Source organism: Leptosomus discolor, chromosome 5 (assembly GCF_034619465.1).
Source record: "Leptosomus discolor isolate bLepDis1 chromosome 5, bLepDis1.hap2, whole genome shotgun sequence".
Taxonomy (NCBI): domain Eukaryota; kingdom Metazoa; phylum Chordata; class Aves; order Leptosomiformes; family Leptosomidae; genus Leptosomus; species Leptosomus discolor.
Window position 1 is genome coordinate 26523871 of NC_141395.1, and position 15892 is coordinate 26539762.

Sequence of the window (15892 nt, forward strand, 5' to 3'; positions counted from 1 at the left end):
GCTTTATCTTCTTGCTAAGCAAAGAATTAAATGCCACACATTTCTAATTTGAGAACTACTTCATTTAACGTTTTCACTGAAGAAGGAAAAAGTTAAAAGGCTACAGTGGTTTGTTAAGGATATCCACAAAGCATCTGGAACATAATTGTTTTAAAAGAGACATTTATTTTCATCCAATTATTCTAGTATTCCAGAAGTGGCATTTTTGACTGAAGTAGACAAAAGTTCTACATACCTCAAAGCCAAGTCTATCTTTCTCTTTCCAAAAACAGAAGTGTGTAACCTTCTTATCCCAAAATTCATCTGGCTTTACTACACAAACAAGTGACACCTCAGCTGGAACAACGTTCTGTGAAACAAATGAAAAAATAAGTAACATACACAAGATTAAGTCTTCCTTTACCACAGAACTGAATTCTACTTATATGTCATCATCTATTCAAGAACTTAAAATTTAGAGACAGAAGTTAAACTAAGTCTGTTGCATCTACGTCACATGTTGGCTCCATCCTGGTTTGTAGTAGATTGCACTAAAGTTTATTGCAAAACAGTGTCAGAACTGAAAAGAAACTTTAACTTCTTTACTCCCAGTCCTGAGACCTAACCATTAGTCCATGCCACATCAGTACAGAAAAATATGAATTATTGGCTAGATTTAATTTTACCCATGGCATTTCATTTAAAGAAAATGTTAAGGACAACACAGCTTTCTACCAATGTAATTTGCTGCGTAGAATGAAACCGTAATCAAAGTTAGAAAAAAAATTGTACACTACGTTATCAAATCACATGTCAAGATTATATCCTATACTTCTCTAGTACATATTGCTTAGACTAGAATGAAAGGGCTTGATGTTAACATTTCAGCATATTAATTCATAAAAGTATTACCAAGAAAACATTCCTCAGCTTAAAACAGTAATTTCATCTACCAAGTGGATTTTATGCTGTCATATTGAATGTAGATCAAGGAACAGAGGCTCTTGATTACTCCTGAGTCATCAGCTATAGCAATAAGCAACAGTTAGATAATCACAGTACTGACATAATGGTGACACAATCCATGGGATTTCTCTTCAAATACCTCATTTTATTTATAGAAATAGAATTCTGAAAAAGTTAAATACATCCAACTCAGAAATCATAGCACTGAAGAAAAAAAGATACTTCATTCTTGCACCATTTTAATGAATAAGAAAAAACTACTTAAAAGGTAGACAATATTTTTAACACAGAAGTGTCTGTTTGACAACCTGCCAGCACCTTTGAAAACTACATGTGTCCAAGCAGAGAGAAATCTCGAGTAGTCTGCACAAATGACTAGTTTACGTAGGAAAATCTTTATTGCTTCCTTCTCAAATTAAAGATATAGATGTGCAACTTATGTTTCTGCAGGCTTCACACTGGCAGCAAGTACGATGAAAGGAAGCAAGTGAAATCTGAGCATGAGCAAACAGCTACTTTCACCACTAACTGAAGTTCCCACTAAGTGTCACAACTGCACATTAGCTGACATGAAAGTTCAGTCAAGACCATAATCTGAATACAGTAGATCAAATTACTACAACTTTGTTAATAGGTATGCAATCTCTGTCAAGAATAAGTGAAAACCACCTTGAAACAGACTTAAAAACCCAGAAGAAACAATGAGCCAGCAGGACAACAAAATAAAGTTTGTATTTGACACACTTTCTGAAGTTCCATCTAACTCTGAGGGGAAAACTCCTCTGATAAAGAGAAATCATCTGTGCAGTAAGAAAGGCAATAGTCCGGGTTCTATTCAGAGTGCTGTATCTTGCATTTTCTTTGACCACCGAGAGCAGAAATTAAATGCTTATTTCTGCTAAACAGTATAGAATTATTTTAACCCTACAATTCTGAAAAGCTAATAAATTGTTATGAATTTCTTTACATAGGAACTGGCATTTTTCCTTGGTTTTTTCTCCTACTTTGTATGGCATCCAGAATATAATTTGTGATTGGGACTATTATACACAACAAAATTAACTATAGCCAATTCCAATGGAAACCAAGTAGCACAGCATATTACATCAGGACCTGCTCAGATGCACTATCAGTGTGAGCTATTGCCCTGCAGACATTCCTACTACTTGCAGCTGACAATGCTAGGAGTGTATTTCTGTATTTTTTTAACTAAAACTCTGTTTTAGAAAGAGGTCTACAATAGTATGTTCCCGGCACACAAGAAATTTGTCCCTTTCTTGAGTGACGTGCATCATCTGATTTTCAGATTGGTCTCCCTGCACAGAACCACATTTTGTGATTTTAAAAGGCCATAAATTTTCTGTTTTTCAATAAAGAAATTACTGCCTCTACAATAACACAGCTATTGGGTTCATATCTATAAAAATAATCTGTCAAGTATGAATGTATAAACATTTATTTACCTGCAGCATTAACACAACTGTCTTTACCACGTTCCATTGAGATTTTCTACCATCCACTATCACAGTAAATCCTCTAGCTTTACACTTCTCACTAAAAAAAGAAAAAACACTTAGAAAAAAAAAAATTCATGAACAAGTGTCACATCACAATGACTTTAATTTCAACGCAACCGAGAAATACAGCTACATAGGTTTTTTTACTCATAAAAATATTGTCTTATAAACCTTAGGTTTACCCATCTAGAAATATCTTCCAATTTCAGTGCTTAAGCATATTAATAGATATTCTAAATCAGAATTTTTCAGTAAAACTTAAGTGTATTTCATAAACACAAGCATTTATTTAAACTTTAGCAACTCTGAAAATGTTTTGGAACTATAAACTTCACAAAATCCTCAGAAAGAAGAGGCTGATTTACAGTTTCATAAGGAAGACAAATGGATGTCAATTTTCACAAGGTTACTTGTGAATTTGCACAGATTTGAGGATACAGCTACATATCACTTGACGCATGTCCAATCAGGAAACCCTCTAAATGTGCTTATATGCACCTGCACTTGTGCAAACCATTTGACACTGTCCCACATGACATCCTTGTCTCTAAATTGGAGAGACACAACTTTGATGGACGGACCACTCTGTAGATAAAGAATTGGCTGGATCGTCACACTCAAAGAGTCATGGTCAACGGCTCGATGTCCGAGTGGAGAACAGTGACGAGTGGCGTTCCTCAGGAGTCAGCATGGGGACCAGCACTGTTTAATATCTTTGTCGTCAACACGGACTGCGGGATTGAGTCAGCAAGTTTGTGGGCTACACCAAGCTGTGTGGTGCGGTCGACATGGAGGGGAGGGATGCCATCCAGAGGGACCTTGACAGGCTGGAGAGGTGGGTCCAGGCCAACCTCATGAAGTTCAACATGGCCAAGTGCAGAGTCCTGCACCTGGGTCAGGGCAATCCCAAGCACAGATACAGGTTCGGTGATGAGTGGATTGAGAGCAGCCCTGGGGAGAAGGACTTGGGGGTGCTGGTGGGTGAAAAACTGAGTATGAGCCAACAAAGTGCGCTCGCAGCCCAGAAAGCCAATCGCATCCTGGGCTGCATCAAGAGAAGCGTGCCCAGCAGGTCGAGGGAGGGGATTCTCCCCCTCTACTCTGCTCTGGTGAGACCTCACCTGCAGTGCTGTGTTCAGCTCTGGGGCACCCAGTATAAGAAAGACATGGACCTGCTCAAGCAGGTCCAGAGGAGGGCCACAAAGACAATCAGGGGCCTGGAGCACCTGCCCTACGAGAGCAGGCTGAGTGAGTTGGGCTTCAGCCTAGAGAACAGTAGACTCCAGGAAAACCTTACAGAAGCCTTCCAGTACTTAAAGGGGGACTACAGGAAAGATGGGGAGGAATTCTTTATCATACGTAAATGTTTGTTTGAAAGTTAAAATAAATTTAAAAAAAAACCACCTGGTGATTCAAGCCACAATACAGAGAATGCAACAAAGGAAGCAAACTTTAGTATGCACAGACAATAGCATAACATTGACACTTTTATTTTTCTTGGATGCTGAAGAGGCATCTTCAGCATCCAAAAATTTTAAATAGCATCAAAGGCATAACAGTAGACTTAAGTACTAGGAATAAGTTGCCTGAGGTTTTAGGAAAGCTTTACATACGCACATTTCCCCCCTGCCAAAAAAAAAATTTTACTGAAGACACTATAAACAGTTATGCCTCTCAAATTTTGGACACAGCTATTCATCAACACTAGAATGCATATTTCAAAACAGTTACAGTTACATCATAAGTCACGCACAACTGAATTAAAAGTTAAATATATTAGGTTACCTTACACGTTGAACTTGAGGAAAAAAGTAACATTAGTATTTCTTGGACAGCTATCTGGGTTTGGGAAAACATCCCACCCCACACCCCTCCTTTTTCCAAACACTGTTCAATAAGTCTTTCCAGAACAAAAAAAGCGAGCGCTTTGGCCAAAAAGTTTGCATTTCCCACTAAAAAAAACAACATGCAAACAAAAAAACCCAACTATTTTTCCATGCTGCCACCACAAAAGAGAGGTCATTTTTTCCACGACTGACAAACACAACATTAGATGTGGGAACACTGAACTTTGCTTTCAAACAGATTTCCCAGTTTGTACAAAGAGTACCATAGTTAATTTTAAGGCAGTTATTTTTACACTAATATATGTTAAAACATACATCACGATGACACAGTGGAATAGTTAATGCTTGCTAGAACAACAATGCCTGCATCTGTTCCACAAATAGATCCAAGTCCTGCGAATGACCACTTGGTATTTTCATCACTTTACAAAAGACAAGCTGTTTGAAAAACCCTAAAACTTCCACAACTAAAGTGTTGTGCCACATACTCATATACATATTGATGGTTTACTTGTAAGCACTCTGAATTTGTTATTTGCATCTGTCCTCAGAATTTTTTTCAAGTCTTAACCATAAAAAAAAAATCAGATAATTTAATTGTTATAAAAATATTAATAGATTGCAATAACAAAAGTGCACTAAACAGTCTTCAGTTATGCCATTGCTCCTCTGTTTCCAGAAGAGGAATTTAAAGGGCTACAAAAGCAAGCATTTATCTGAGAGGTTACTTTCCTTTTTAAATCAGTTGCACAAGAGAACAAAACAAAGCTATGATAAAGACTGATCTCTAGATCTTAAAAAAAAAAAACCACAAAAAAACCCAAACATGCAGTTAACTAAGCTATGACCAAGAACTGTCACCATAACCTTGCAGGGTTACCTGCACAGAACTTAATCGACAATGATTTTACAGCAAGGTCTGGATGACGGGATACACAAGTCATCATTCAGAACATTTAAGCAGTATCTTAACTTTAAACATTTAAGTTGCTCACTAACTTCAGTAAGACTTCATAAATTTTTAGACTCAGTGCACACTCAGGCACATAGCAAAGAAAGAAAGAGGAGGAAGCTTTTTTACTTTGGCCAATGCTACCTTTGCAAGCTTAGGAGTTTCATTAGAATGGCTCATTAATTTACATAACAATTTAAGTGCATAGCCATTAAAAAGAAATTACGGAAGATATCCCAGAAAGGAGCGAGGAAATACACAAGATTTAAAAAAAAAACCCAAAACAAAACCAAACAAAGCCAGATATACAGAATAAAAGGACATATGCAAGCCTTAATAGATATCCCTTAGTTTATTGGGATGTATGTTTCCAATTCAGTCAGAATCACATTTTAAACAAACATTTATGTAAAAGTCATTTGGTGGTGAAAGGCAAATAAAAAGAAAAAACAAGAAAAAGATCCCTTCCACTGCTGGAAAAGAAGGCAGCCCTGAACAGAATGCCTTTGAAATCACCTTGGGATACTCAGAAGGTAGTCCAGTGTGACACTCAGCTCGTCCATACTCGTCTGTTCAAGGCATAATGGAATTGTCAGAATGAGGCCACTTCTTCTGTCCTTCCCTCCTATTTCGTAGGGAGGAAAAAGTCATTAGAAAGGTAATGTGATAGCTTTAAGGTAAACCAAATACGTTGGAGTTACATGGTCTCAAAATACATCACAAAAGTAATCTTTAAAGTTGCCGTGAAAAATCACAACTGACATTTCACCTCAGTCGTAAGGATTCATTCACCCCGTTGATATTTAAGGCACCAACAAGGCTTCAGAGCATAACCACATCTGTAGCTGTCAGTCTTTCACCTAGTACTTTCAACATAAACAACACAAATGAAGCTTTCCAGAAGCATTATTTTTGCATATCTAGATTACATTGTTAAAAAGTATCTCTTACATCTCCTATACTACCAGCCTGTCAGAAACCTGGAAAGCTTCCAAGGTTGAGCATGTACCCAGCAGCTCCAACTGGAACACACCACCTCCTAGAAACATCAACTACACAAAGGAGGGTCTTGTACCACACAGGCTGCCCATGGCACATGCGCTAAATCTGTAGCTCATTCATCAAACACGTAAGATTTCCAGACCTACTTACAAACACCTAACAGTCACCTCACAATTAAGATAAATATTTCCAGCCAGTTGCTTTAATCTTCATATGTGTTTTCAAATCCTTCTGGTAAAACTTACACAAACAATATCAGCAACAAACATATTCAAAAGACCTGGCCTCACACTTACAGGTCTATTAGAAGATCCAGTAAGATCAAGTGTTATGTGATGCTGATGTGCTGCACTTAGACTGTTCGCAACTGTGGTTTGGGTTGTTTTTAACTACATAGACTTTCAAGAAAGTCTCTGGAAAGGTACAGTTTAAAAAAAAATAAATGGCTCTCTAAAGAAAGCTGAAATATTCTCTTTTGGTCTTTTAAAAGACTGACTTTTGAGTCACACCAGTATGAACCAGTAACCAAAATGGATTTAGACTAAGTTCTTACTCATACCTTAAATTGGAACTCAAGCCAAATTCACTGAATACAAAATCATGTGAAAAATAGATACTGACACAGCTCCCTGAAAGGTTCAATCAGCAAGTGCCGTAGAGTGAAGGAAATCAGGTGGGCAGCTAACTCTATCATCACATCTTCAAGTACAGGGGCATCACACTGGCGATCTTCCAAAGGCAGAAGGCCTCGAGACCAAAACATTTTGACCCTAAACTTTTGCTATTAACTCAGAGGATTAAGCAGAAGGGGCAAAGGTAGCTGTGACACATCTTTCCACTCTAATTTGCAGCAACTCACCTAGTTCATGAATTCACCATTTTGAGCAAACCACCTTACCTATTTTTTTTTCCTGGTTGCTCTTGACTCTTTTAATGTCTGTAACCACCGAAAAGAGAGAGGTCTTAATTTCAAAACCCAAACAAATATTTTGGTGGGTTTTTTTGGTGGAGGTGCAACAGAAAGGGAAGTATGAGAAGTGAAGAACATTAATAAATTCAAGCATACTCCAGAAGGATGTAGTGCTTGAGTTTATAGCTTATTAAACCACAACTTCAGTCATCTTACAGTTTGGGGGTGTTTTTTTTAATCCTTGAGTATTTTTTTTTAAACTAATATCCATCTATACATTAAACCACTTCCAAAGTAAGTTTTCCACAATCTGGAGTAGCTGAAAGCCTTTTCCATTTTATTCAATAATATTTTTTAGAATAAGTTTCAATATATTAGCTATTTTATTAAAAAAAAAAACAAGACAGAGCCATTTAATTACACGTAGGAGGCAGTTACTAAACAGTTTTCTTCATATGTTAGAAAACCTGTACCAAGATAATCTCAGCTTTATTTGGGGTGAAAAAAGATCAAAGTAAATTACCGTAACCTGAGAAATAACACCTTTATTCTCCAATTAAGTTTGTTATTCACGTGGTTAAAGACATTAAATCATGCTTTTCCTTCATAAAGTTACTTAATATCAGTAAAACTGAAGTTCTATCTAATCAGTAAAAAATGCCTTTTACAGAATAGTAACAGCTATGCAGAAATAAGAGAAAGCGCACAAACACAGCACAGTAATGTTTGCAGATGCATACACGTACATTAACAATTTGATAAGAGTTCCCGCCATCCATTAGAGATGCAGGCAAGATAAGGAAAAAACATTGTTTGTTTACACAACATATGTTGGCATCTCAATTGCGATAGGTTTTTTTCCTTGTTTCCAAAGCTGTGCAAACTCCCTGAAGAGTGTTAAAGATCCACTGATACACACGTGTTTTCCACATCTTCATAAAGGACCTACTGCTTTAAGTGGTCCCTTGCAATAGTTGTGTTCCCCTCCCTTTCTCTTTCTTGGGGGAGAATTGTTGGTAGAAAACAGCAATGCATTTTTTAATAACTACATTTCTAAACAGAAGAATTAAAGTGTGGTGCTTCATGAGAAAGGACAAACGGATAGATCCTTTCCACAGAAACTAAGAGAGAATCACAGTTTAAAGGAACAGTTATTTACAGATTGTCCGCGCTTCTGTTTCTAAACGGCAGAATGCCTGAAAACCGGAGTGGGGAAGCAGAAAAAAAAGGAAAGAAAAATTCCTCACTGCTTTAAAAACTGGACATTTGTTCTCCTCCGTACACGTGGAGAAAGAAAAGTATTTCTCTCCATTTGCTACACTGCTTAGTGAGCACATATTAAATTCAACAAATGGGGAAAACGGTAAGTTTGTGGATGTAAAGTAATACTTCAGAAGCCATACTGATTCAGTGGTAGCTTGTCAGCTACCATTTCTCAACAAGAATAAAACATTAAAATTAATAAAGAAGCCTTCACTTAAGTGTTCAGGAGTCGTTTGGTCTTCCCTTATCTGTAAGGAAATCCTCAGAGAATGGAGAGTAGCAGTTTTTAGGAATATAGAAAATAAATTTGTTGAAACTAAAATTTGCAACAGCCAAGTTTAAAAATGCGTTATACATTGTAAAATGGAGGAACTACGAAAAATTACCAGAACAGAGAAGCAAGAAAACACTGTCAGAAGTGCTAATAAAAATTAAAAACACAGAATTTGGTGATCAAAGGGAGCCTGAGAGAGGAAAAGTAAGAACACAAGAGGTTATGAAGGTATTTCTACAGGGAACAGTGGAAGCGTCGCCTTGAACCAAATTCCAGGGCCCAAAACTCCATAAGCCATGGCAGAAGCTCAGGACTCTATTGGATAATATACTTGTAAGAATTGTATCTAACACTCCCTCCTCTCCTCTCCTACCCGTGAACTCATGAGTGGAGCATTAAAATTATTCATTTTAATGAATATACACACAGCTGAGGAAGGACAGGTTTGCAGAAAAAACACATGTTCTTCTTGCATTTATAGCAAGTTAGTCTTACTATAGCTGCTTCATAACTGGAAGGGACTTCTGTACTCATGAGACAAACACCAGCCCCCACAAAAGTAGTTAACTATTAGCAGTAGTTCATGGGTTTGTTAACACAGACTTGAAAGACTCCAGTGGTGAACAGGGTCTAACTAATGAAAGTTTAGAATTGATACTCAAAACCCACTCATGCACTACACTAGACACAGAAATTTTTGCTTTTATACCTGGATTTAAACAGCGTTTACTGAAATGACTAAAAACCAAACATGAATCAAACCCAAAGACTATAATCTCTTGACATTTCACAAAAAGACCGCAATAATTATCTAAATTATTCAGTTCCATGGCAAGTCACCTTGTGTAACAACTGACAAGTTTTTTTCCCCCCAGCTTGTAAACACAACTAGAAAAAGATTCAGACATCTGTATTCTGCCTGCACTGTGATTTTTGCACAGATTTCTTGCACTGAAGCATATACAGATCAGGTAAATACTCTGCCAACCTGCCATAGCACAAAAAGAGAACAAGGTAGGAGTTATTACTCATTTTTTTCCTTGGTGAAAAATGATGGCCAGTCATTTACATAAAAGATAACTGGTGTATCTTTATCCATCTAAGAATCACTTTAATTCAAAACTGTATTTTTAAAGAAAATACTGAAAAAAATTAATGGGGCTTTAAAGGAACATTAGCTAAAGTTACCAGTTAAGAAGTGATGGCTATCATGGATGTAGTCCAAGATCTCCCAATCCTAACACACTAAAAAGTAACAATTATTTAATTAAATGGTCAAGTAAGTTGTTTTTTGACTTAGTTCTGTTATTTGTAACTCCTTTCTAAAATTAAGGATTGTATAAATATTTACAACTACCTTCAGAATACAATGTTTGGCAAGATAAACCAAATCACACTGTGATTTTAGGTGTAGCAAACACCACCACCTTGTCTTACAAAAAAGCACCACACAAACTGAGTCTTTAGACTTAGAATTAAACCTGAAAAATAAAATCAGGGGAAATTAACTTGATGTGCGTTGTAACTCAGAAGTGGTATAGTTTATAAACTGAAAACACATTTAAGGAAAGCAACTAAGAGCATCACAAAAAAATAAATTTTTTTCATTCTTTTTGCATCAAAGCGGTTGTTCGGGGGTTTTTTTGCCAAGTCAGTAGCTCCTCTTTTTTTTCCCCTGCTATTTGTAATGACCTACCACCATGGAAGCTACATAGCCATGGATTCCAAAACTGAGACAACGCTGCTCCATTACAAACCACTCTGTTTTGCTTCCAGAAGAAGGAGGCAGGGCCAACATTATATGTACCAATTTAACTCAAAAATCACAGGAGACTTCAACACATGAACACTGAAGAACATTTTCCTAAAATATTATTTTTCTGATGATTTGTTTTTAATCATTAATATGTTTTTATTTAGGAAACTATATTGAATAAAATTGCTTTAAAGAGACATGATGAACTGATTTCTCTGTCAGGTTCCTTAAATTACACTGAACACTTAAAAGAACTACTGCATGAATATTTACCATTCATTAAACTAAAGCATCCATTAACACTACATAATTCCAAAAAGGTCAAACCTGCTTAGAAACATGTAGGTTCAAAAAGGTTCCTAGCATTTAAACTCCCACTCAATAAATAATTTTCCACTAAGAACATCTATATTCCAAAATGGATCAGGCAGCATTAGCGACAAATTGAAAACGCACTCTAGTTAATGAGAACTTCCCCTTGCAGTATAATGCTGAACAACCAACATACTATGCATCTGCTATTACTATAGGAGAAATTGCCCACTGTTCCAGGCTTTAACGTAAGTTAAGCTGGAGCGGGGGACAGGGGGGTGTCTGTTTATTTTTAGTCAGGGATTTTTTGATTTGAAATTGCTGAGGACAGTGGGTAAAACAAATTCTGTTAACAAAAGGAACAGGTTTCACTTCTCAAGTGACTGGAGCATGCTAAATTAGACTAGCTAAAATAAACTAAACCAGAAGAATATTTATGGCAACACTTGTCAATTTGTGAAGTTGAGAAGTGTTCTGCAAGTTATCTACTTACCCTAGAGTGGACAATCCAACACAAAGAACTAATACAGCTATCTACAACAGTGAAATCAGCAACAGAATGTCACTCATCATTTTAAGTATTCCCTTTTGTTTTTCTCTAGCATGAGGAGGAGAGAAAGTTACCTTCAACCAAAGATCCAAGAAGTTTTAATAAATACAATGATAATTCCAGTCTTGCCTGAATTAACTACTTGTCAATAACAAAAGTATTGCTTTGCATGGCTAATTCTGCTTCCATCCATTTCTATGTTGGAGAAAAGAGAGGGGTGAAAAGAAAAGGAAAAAATTTTCTACAGAAAATCCTGAAAACATTCACTGTGTATTTCTAAAACCACAATTTAAAAAAAAAAAAAAAAAGAAATCCAAAAAAACCAACCAAACAGGATGATTCTTGTATGTCTGCTAAATCATCATTCTTTTATATATGCACTGAAACTTCATTACATCAACTTTGTGGGTTGAGTTAAAGGCTACAACGCAACAATTGCTAAATGCCAACAGCAATAGCTTGGCTACTAGACTAAAAGTTTCAGAGCTACTTTTGAAATATGATAAAGCAACAATATATTTCTGTTAAATACATCCAGCAAATACAAGTAACCAACCTAAAAATTCCACACAAATTATGCATGGAGGAGCCAACTGAGGAAAACATAAATCGTACCTGAAAGAAAAGCCAATTTTTTCTTCAGAATGGGTAATATTACTGAAGCTTCCATTCTACTTCAGATAATTTTCACAGCTCTGAAACACAAGAAGTTAAAGTTGTTAAGCATAGGAAATAGATTACACTTCACTAGAATAAGCACGGCATAAAACGCTTTTGTGCTTTTCTGAAAGAAGCACAGACCACTGTAACCAAAACTAAAGTATTGTGAAAACCGAAGAAAAACATTATCATATGCATTTTTTTCCATGTAAATCTTTAATTAAAAATTTCTTCCTTCCCATTGTAAAAAAAAAAAAATTAAAAAAAATCAAAGCATAATCTCAACCAAGGACACTGAGATGATTTAATACAAAAGTCCTCTGTTTCCCAACCCTGCTAAACTACAATTCATTTACAGATAGGTCATCTGTTTGCTTGGTCATTCAGATGTAGAATAAGTGTAAATAAAATTACACTTTTGCATAGTCTGTCTCATTACCAGGAATACAATAATTATTTTAACACATTATGCGGCATTTACGTCAGGACATTGCCATTACTCGTTCTTCAATTAAAGAAAAACACCCAACAGCCAGAATAAATATGTCTAACCTGTGGCTGGAAAGGCTTCTGCTCCTTTTGTCTCCAAACCCCTTCTTGCTCTCATCCCATTTTTATTGCATTATGAACTGCAATTCACTGTGATTAAGCTTCTGTGTTTCACTGGTAAATCAACAGAATGCTGGAACTGCAACCTCCTCTTCCAGCCCACAGAAAGTAGCAACTGGCATCTGCTTGTAAGTCTTTCTGAATTCATACTTGCACAAATCAATCCGTATAATAAAATAAACCTAATTCTGCACTGAAATACGCAATTCAAGATATGTGCCAGTATGCAGTCAAAATAAAACACAGATATAAAAATATTTTTTTTCTATCATTCCAGGCACAGGACTTCAGATTGCAACCTGGAGTTCTCTGTCTGGATACTTCAGCATTCATGCACATAAATAGAACCTTATTTTCCTGGGGGCTGGAGGAAGTTAACTGAATCAAAACTAAAATTATCTAGGAGAAAGAAGTAAAAAAACAAAACAAAACAAAACAAAACAGAGAACTACAATAGAGAGCCTGAGGTTACACGGAAAAGCTACTCCTTTTTTTGTTAAAACAAAGAGCTTCATTACAAAAAAAAAGCAGAATTATTATTTTTATTATGAAACAAATAACATTTCAACAACTTTTTACTGTCCCTCCCTGTTCCAATGCATAATGCTTCACAATGTCCATTCCTATCCCTTATCCCAAAATCTCCATATTCAAGTGTCACTTTTGTCATTTATATAAAATACACATTTCCCATATTACAGAAGGACACAAACAAATTTTAGTTCTTTCAGGAAACGAAGCCCCAAGACAGCTTGCATTTTAAACACTTACTCAAATAAGCAGCCTGATAAAGCTTCCTATATGCTTCAGGCAAAAATTTGTAGGTTATTTGTTGCATAAAACACAAAACTCAAGAATTACTCAGGCAGACATTTTTGTCTCTCAAACACCACGCTCAAACCACCCTGTTTAAGCTATTTAACTCTGGCAGTATACTTTTTTTCTTAAGATGTGGAACACGTACCCGATAATGATTTTTCCCTCTCCTCCCCAAGTTATACTTCAAAATTATTACAAATGGCTCTATTATGATCAACACAGAAAGCCCAAACCTACACACACGCTTCATTATCTTCATATTTTCACATATGAACAAAAGTTTGCATCAACTTATTAACTCTAGGAAGCATGTTTCTTTGCTGTTGTGAAAAGACCAATTTATTCAGTATGAAAGCACTGCCTGGCTTTCTGCTGCAGTAGTAGTACGGTCCACATACCAAAATAGTTCTTTTGTTCAGTATTTCCTGGAACCAAAGGAAGTATTCTGTTCATTCAGAGTGAAGGGAGGCAAGTGAGAACAATTAGAACAATTGTCGATAATTTCAAACACCTAGCCTTTGTTCCAGAAACTCCTGAAGTTTTCAATTACCTGTCTTCTGAGAGAGATTTCACATGCTCTATCTAAAGACTCTTACCAGAGCAGGCTACCAGATCACACCAGGGAAAAATCTTCAGGTTTAAAAATAAGGCTTAACATCCTTCTCTAATACTCCAGAGAATCTCAGTACAAATCACACTAAATGTCTTTTTTTAATATTGGAAAGTGAAAATTTCAAGAGACCCAGCATCTACTTACCAGGAGCTATCAAAGGCATTTTAAAAAGGTGTACTACTAAAAAGCAAATATAAGTATATTTAGACCTACAAAGAAAAAATGTAAAGTCTTTCTAACTTGTTCAGAGGAAGACAAAATGACAGGCTCATAAACTGGCCACCAAACTCTCTGTTTAGAAGAAGGAAAGAACGATGTGTTGCTCAATGTCGTACCACTATTTAGCACTGAAGAGAACAGATTTCACTTAAGTGAAATACTTCAAGAGGCTGCATTTTATTACTTCCAAACAAAAGACTTAACTTTTATATGCTCAAATTTTACAGATATGAAACAAGTTAGAGGTTAAATCTGCTGAATTTCAGAAACACCCTAGAGTGCTGCATGAAACAGGCTGCAGAAGCTGTGGCTGCCCCCTCCCTGGCAGTGTTTAAGGCCAGGCTGGATGGGGCTTTAAGCAAGCTGGTGTAGTGGAAGGTGTCCCTGCCCATGGCAAGGGGTTGGAACTAGATGATCTTTAAGGGCCCTTCCAACCCAAACCACTCTCTGACTCATTCTATGATTCTATGCCCACCTGCAACCTATTTTGCCAACTAAAATACCATATTCCAAATTGTGAAACTTGTGTATACAGGAAACGTGTTAAATAAAAGAGCTATATTAAACAACTTCACTGAACTTGTTTAGAATGATGTGGGCTTTCAGGTTTTTAGATCAATACAGCAATGTTAATCGCCAACAACGTATTCTTTCCTTTGAAGATTTCAACAGAAAAGTAGCAAGACTAAATCCACATAATATTTTTATTTAAAACCTAGATATGTGAAAGACGTTCCAGTAAAGCAGAAAATTCTTCCGATGTCCCCACCAAGAAAAACTACTTGTGAAGAAAATTCTCTTACATATAAACTTAAATGAAATAGGTATACATTAGGGGGAGGATGGGAAGACAATAAACAAACAGTAAAAAAAAATTTACAGAATTTACAGATAAAAACGCAAACAGTATTTCAGGCTGCACCCCAATGTGAAATAAATCATTACTTGGTAGACTGCATCCCGTCTACCAAGAAAAGTGTGGATGGAAAGATTGTGAAGTACATTGTTTTACTCTAAGTTTGAAATTCTAGGAAAAAAACCACCAAAAAGCCACAAAACTCACACACAGCAAGAACTATGTATAATCCAGCATAAAAGTGCATGATTTCTGATGAATGAATAACATCACCTGCATTTTCTGCTACACATCTTCAGTCTTCTCTACAAAAAAAAAAAAATCAAATAAGAACCAATGTCCAGACAGTGTCTAAAAGCATTTTAAAATTCTATTAGAGAGGGCAGAAGGAGAAGGTGACAGACTCACATTGAGTAGGTGACTGGAAATAAGACACCCTGAAGATGTTAGAGAAACTGTCCTGCAAGTAACACATGTTTTCTTTTTAAGTAACAGTGGGAACCACTGGTCAAAAACATTAACAACCAAAACTAATTCTCACTGAGCCTGAATTTATGTAAACATGTTTACTCAAATTCATTAGACCTGAAACATTTAATACTCTCAGTACATGGTGCAAGGTCTTTAAATGGGTTAGTCTGTTCACCAACATCTATTGCAAGTTTCAAAGAATGAGTACTTTCTTCATTCCCTTATCAGTATCAAGCAAGAGAGATTAGCTGGTCTGTTAAGCACAGGACTTAGAGTCAGGAAAAAAAAAATATCTGGTTTCTATTCCTTGTTCTGCT

General features: G+C 36.2%; 1 protein-coding gene across 1 annotated transcript in view; it reads right to left on the bottom strand.

Moving 5' to 3' along the window:
* Positions 1 to 11998, bottom strand: part of SESTD1 (SEC14 and spectrin domain containing 1) — a 47050-nt gene extending 35052 nt beyond the window's left edge. Inside the window, exons 1-4 of the mRNA XM_009948651.2 lie at positions 11944 to 11998; positions 5778 to 5886; positions 2409 to 2499; positions 236 to 349 (exon numbers count right to left, since the gene is read on the bottom strand). Coding sequence (XP_009946953.1) covers positions 236 to 349; positions 2409 to 2499; positions 5778 to 5886; positions 11944 to 11998 — 369 coding nt within the window. The remainder of the gene's footprint in view (positions 1 to 235; positions 350 to 2408; positions 2500 to 5777; positions 5887 to 11943) is intronic.
* Between the last annotated feature and the right edge of the window lie 3894 nt (positions 11999 to 15892).